At 45.9% G+C, this 5010-nt stretch overlaps 1 protein-coding gene across 1 annotated transcript; it reads right to left on the bottom strand.

Annotated features, from left to right (window-relative positions):
- Nucleotides 1-1815: 1815 nt before the first annotated feature.
- Nucleotides 1816-4750, bottom strand: LOC132082979 (natriuretic peptides A). Its single transcript, XM_059487458.1, has 3 exons — nucleotides 4495-4750; nucleotides 2757-3042; nucleotides 1816-2535 (listed from the first exon to the last, which is right to left on the bottom strand). Exons 1-3 carry the CDS (start codon nucleotides 4612-4614, stop codon nucleotides 2519-2521), a joined length of 423 nt encoding a protein of 140 aa, XP_059343441.1. The 5' UTR covers nucleotides 4615-4750; the 3' UTR covers nucleotides 1816-2518.
- Between the last annotated feature and the right edge of the window lie 260 nt (nucleotides 4751-5010).

Genomic DNA, 5010 nt, shown 5'->3' with positions numbered 1-5010 from the left:
TCATTTACATCATAGCTGTTCACAAGATTGTTCCTTGCTCTCTGATCACTCACAGAACCAGTGGCAGCTTTTTTCCATCCTTGGGGGTGATGTTTTTGCCTGTAGAGCTGATCAGTGTTGAGTTTGTCCCATTCAGCTTTTCCCAGGGCTTACTCCTGAGTGCAGCACTATTCTGCCCTGGTTGCAGAATTTCTCTGAGGGTGCTTTACAGCTCAGTAATAGCAGTAAAAATCCAGTCAGAGATGCTTTTTTCCTCGATTGCTTTCCCTCCATTAGGTTCTCCCAGACTGCAGGGTCTATTAACTCACTGTCTGCAAGCTCATACAGACTTGTTCCACCAGGAACTGGCTTGCTGCTAATACTGGACCCACCTGGCTTTAGGTCAGGAAGCATTGCCTCTTCTTGCCATTTTTAGCACATTCCACTGAACTAATCAGTGTTTTGTGCCTTGAGGGACTGACAGGGAGGGACAATTTACAGTGTCTGTGCAAGCTGTGCTTGACTGGGTAAAATTCAGCTCCAGCTGTTGTTAGAGTACACGAATTGTTCCTTTCAGCTGCACAGGGGAAGTCAGGCTGTTGCCCATTGCTGGTGTGGAGGGATCCACCTGCATGTTCCCATTGTGCTGCAGGGGGTGTGTTTGGAAAACTTTTAAAAAGACAAAGCCCCTTTATCCCCCCCAAAGGGTGACTTCACACCCCCATGATCTGTGAAATTGAGTAAATGCAAAGTCACTGTATCTTTCACTGCAGAGATGATGCTGGGAATCTCAGCCTGAGAATTTATTCTTGTCAGGGAAACCTGTGTGGACACTATTGCACAAAGCATTTTATCTGTAGCTGGTGCTGCTGGAAGGAGAGGATTTGTATCACACTCTGGTTTCCTGTTGGAGTGTTCCAAAATTAGTGCCTCAGATTGGACCTCTGCCCTTCATCCCCAGGAAAGAATCACAAGGCCCAGCGTGGAGAGGAGCACACAGATCCCTCTTGGAGGCCATGTCAGCACTGCAGGGAGTGACTGGAGGGTGGCTTGTCTCAAATGTGATGTGTGACATGAGCCCTGTCAGTGTTGCAGCGGCTTTAGCTGTGACTGGCCTTGTGCAAGGAGGGGTGTGTGCTTGAATTTTCCCTTTCCCTGGAGCTGTGGCTCCTGAGAGCTGTTGTCAGCAGCTCTGGAACACCTGCAGTCCAATTCCTTATCCTCACCAGGCACTGTTCCTGTCACCTTTGCATAAGCAAAGTCAGAATTGGGTTGTTCCAGCTGAGCCTGTCCTGGTGCTGCCTTCCCAAGCCCTGAACAAGCTTCTCAGGGTACTCAGGTCCATGGGAATGCACTGAGGTTCTGGGAATGACACTCATGAGGTGCTCAAAATAACACAGTTCCTAGCAGAACAGGCAGGACACAGGACAGTTGTGTTAGCTGGGCTTGGTGCCCCTGCTGGGGCTCACATGGGGATCCAAGCTCTTTGTTCCTTGGGATGTGGGACTGAATGTGTGTTTTTGGCAATATTTCCTTCTTTGGTGGGGTGATAAAGTAGTTTTGGGTCAAATTCAGCTCCTAGGTGTGAAATCTAGCAAGGTTAAATAAACCTTAATCAGACTTCCAGTGTTCCCATTAGCCATGTTAGAACACCTTTGCAAGGAGCCACTCCCAGAAAGTGATAAATGATTTTTGCATGCAAGCTGCTGTATAGTTCAGTGATCCCACCTACCCTCTCATGATAATATTCAAACCTTTGAGGATCCTTCAAGAAATTCTGGGAATCAGCATCTCAGCCCCGTGCAGAGTGAGACAAGACACAGTTCATGATGTATCTTTGTGTTGATGCTCGTAACCTTTATTGGGTCACTGCTAGAAAGCATATACAATGAATTCCCTTTCCTCCCTCTGGTTATCTTGAAACTTGTGGAGTGTTGTGGTTTTATTTATTTCTTTTCATGTATTTCTTTTCTTTATTTGTTTTCTTTTCTTTTGCTTACTCGAGGCATTTGTGGCAGTTCCCATGACTGAATAATTTAAACCAGCAAAAGGACTCTCTTATCACTGAAACCCTGTCTATAGGAGGACTCATGATGATCTTTCAATTTTAAGCAAGTTTTTTTTTTTTTTTCCTGCTAACCTGTTAGCATTTCTTACTGCAGAGGAAAAGCCTCTAGTCAAAAACTCATTTTCATTTTTACCAAGTTTTCTCTGTCTCATGTAAGTAAGATCCAGGCTTGTGGGTACCAGAATATCAATAAAACTTAAGATTTTGACTTTAGGCAAATACAAGAAAATTTAATGCAACAGACAGGAGAGAGGTCCAGCACAGATGTCTAACGTGTTAGTTTTATTTAAAGATGGTCTGGCAGTGCTAACGTAAGAAATGTTCTTTAAAAAACATCAAATAAATAAATAAATAAATAAATAAAAATAGGAATAACTTTCTGTTGAGGAGCTTGGAAAGCATCTGGCTTTCATCTTGGGAGGAAGGGGTACTGTAAAGCATTCTTCAGAGCAGGTTCTAGGGAGGCTGATCCTAATTCCTCCGGTAGCCTGCAAACCAAACATGAAATAGATGTCATTAGAATCTGCTCTTGTCTTGGTATGTGTCGCTATTGTCAGCAATGCTTTTGAAAAACCAATACTAGCTTAAATATTAGGCTCAAATTAGTTTCAGAATGGAATTGTTTTAAAGATTTAAATGAGAAGCTGCTCCCTCCCATGGCACGGACACGGTCGGTGCTGTTCAGTGAAATGGCTCAGCCAGGACTCACCATTGCAGCCCATCCCACTGAGGGAGCCGATCCTGTCAATCCTCCTCCCAAAACAGCCAGAATCCCTCATCATCCTGGGCATCTGCAGCCCCCTCAGTCTCTTGAGGAGGGGCTCCCTGTAGGACAGGGGGGTGTTGGGTGCCAGCCTGGGTTCAGCCTTCTGGTTGTCGCCGTCATCGGTGAGTTCCGGCAGGATCTCCTCCTGGGCTTTGGGTTCCTGCGGGTCAGGATTGGACTCCAGGGCTTCCATCATGGCAAACTTGTCCTCCAGTCTTTCCAGCAGGGCCTGTAAGAACAGGATTAAATTGATGAAATTCCTTGTTTTGTTGTCATTTGAAAACTCTTGCAGTCATTCTGTTCTGTGTTCATCCATGGTCCCATAGCCCACCCTAGGGACACTGACAGGTTGGATCCCAGCCTTGCTGGTGTTGTTGGGTTCTGTCCTCTGCATTATTTCCCTGTTCACACTAATTCCATCTAAGGGAAGGCATAGCTTCACCTTGTGGACTGAGTGAAGCTGCTTGCCATCATGTGTATCTTACTGGCAAGTTTAGAACACGTGTTGGCAGAGAAGAAAATGCAAGATGTGGGTTGGACAGGGTCTGCTCAGCACACCAGTGGTACACAGCCTTTAGCCACACAGCCCACTCCCATGTTACTGCTTTGTCCTGGCTGTTTCAATGGACATCATTTGGAGAAGCTCTAGGTGTTTTCCTGCCCCAGGGAATGCAGGATTGCTGCTCCTGAAAGTGACTGAAAATACCTGTGTGTTAAATTCATACAGCCTGCTGTGTGACTGCTTCCTGGGCACCATTCTTTGTAATTTGCAAAGCTTTGTGTAACTACCTCCTCAAAGGCAGCTCAACCAATTAGAGGTCACTAATTGCCCAGCTCTAGAATAAGAATATAGAGGAATGAGCCTTATGGCTTGCCTGACAGTGAGTGCATTTGGAAGCCACTCTTCCTGGCTGCTGAAAACAGCCCAGATGCAGCTTTACCTCAAATTTTCCTTATCAGCTCAGGGAGTTTGTTCTTAGGGCCTGAGAACAGCTTTGGGAAGCTGGTTACTGGTACCAGCCAGCCCAAGGAAAGGTTTGAGCTTTCAGATCCCATCAGAGTCTCAAGCTTGTACTATGCTGTAACAATGCATTTTCTCTATCATTTATTAAAATTCTTAGTGGTAATTTTATAGCTCTGGAAGCTTTTGTGGATGAGCCACACTAAATGATTGTGTTAATTCCTCTAGTAATATTTCTAAAAGTTTGTCTTTGGGTGCTCTACTCTACCTCCTCGTCTCTCATCCATACACAAGCAGATCTCTCAAATTCACAAAGCTAGAGCCATATGGCTGCCCTGTGGAGCAGGGGTAAACATAAAGACAGGACCCCAGCTCAGAGTTTTCTATTTGTTCTTACAGAGCTACTCTGATGATTTTTTCCTTCCCTGCGACTTTGTTCCCTGGAAGATGTATCTTTAAAAGAAAAAGAACTGAAACACCAAACCAGACATCCTACAATCACAATTTTGGTTCCCACTACTCCCCAGGAGCTGGGGTGAACCCAACACAGGAGGATATTTCCCTACAGAGCTTCTCTGAACCCCTCTGAAAAGCTTTGTCCCCAGCATGAGATGTCTGATGTGGTTATTGCCACCCAACCACGCAAAAGGAAGGCAAATCACCCCCTCACACCCTGCCAAGCCCCCCAAAAGTTTACCCTTGCAAAATGAGAGTCCTCACCTCCATGCTGGCCAGTTCTTTGGCAGGGCTGAGACTGTAGATGGGGTTGGCTCTGCAGGGCTGGAGCTGGATGAGCAGCAGCAAGAGGAAGCCATAGAAAAATGAGCCTTTAGTGTCCATGGCGCTGAGCTCGTTGGGAGGTGGGAAGTTCAAGCTGTTTCTTCTGAGATGTCCCTTCAAGTCTCTTTCTTCCTCGTGGTGTTGTGTCCCTTCTGAAGCTCGTCTTTTATACTCTTTGGGTGATCCCTGCTTCCTAGGTTATCAGTGGGTTTATCTTGGGCACATTCCAGTCCCACTGCAGGCATGCAGCTCTGTCAAGGGAAGATTCCCTTTATTAGCTGTCATTAGGCAGCAGCTGCTGTTGCTGAGGAATGTATGTCACAAGTCAGTGATTTCATGTCACTCCCCCTCCTCTTGATACCAGGAGCTGTGATTACATAGTCCAGTTGGAAATTCTTAGCAATTCTCTTTCAAGAGACCCCTGTGGTCAGATTTACAGAGAAGGGAAACAATCCC

This window comes from Ammospiza nelsoni, chromosome 22 (assembly GCF_027579445.1).
Source record: "Ammospiza nelsoni isolate bAmmNel1 chromosome 22, bAmmNel1.pri, whole genome shotgun sequence".
NCBI lineage: Eukaryota > Metazoa > Chordata > Aves > Passeriformes > Passerellidae > Ammospiza > Ammospiza nelsoni.
This window is presented reverse-complemented; position numbering and strand designations above follow the sequence as displayed.

Excerpts from the sequence above, each read along its gene's own strand:
- LOC132082979 (XM_059487458.1), bottom strand. The coding sequence starts at position 4,614 with ATGGACACTAAAGGCTCATTTTTCTATGGCTTCCTCTTGCTGCTGCTC. Across the intron at positions 3,043-4,494 it reads AAGAACTGGCCAGCATGGAG|GCCCTGCTGGAAAGACTGGA; the intron begins GTGAGGACTCTC and ends CTGTTCTTACAG.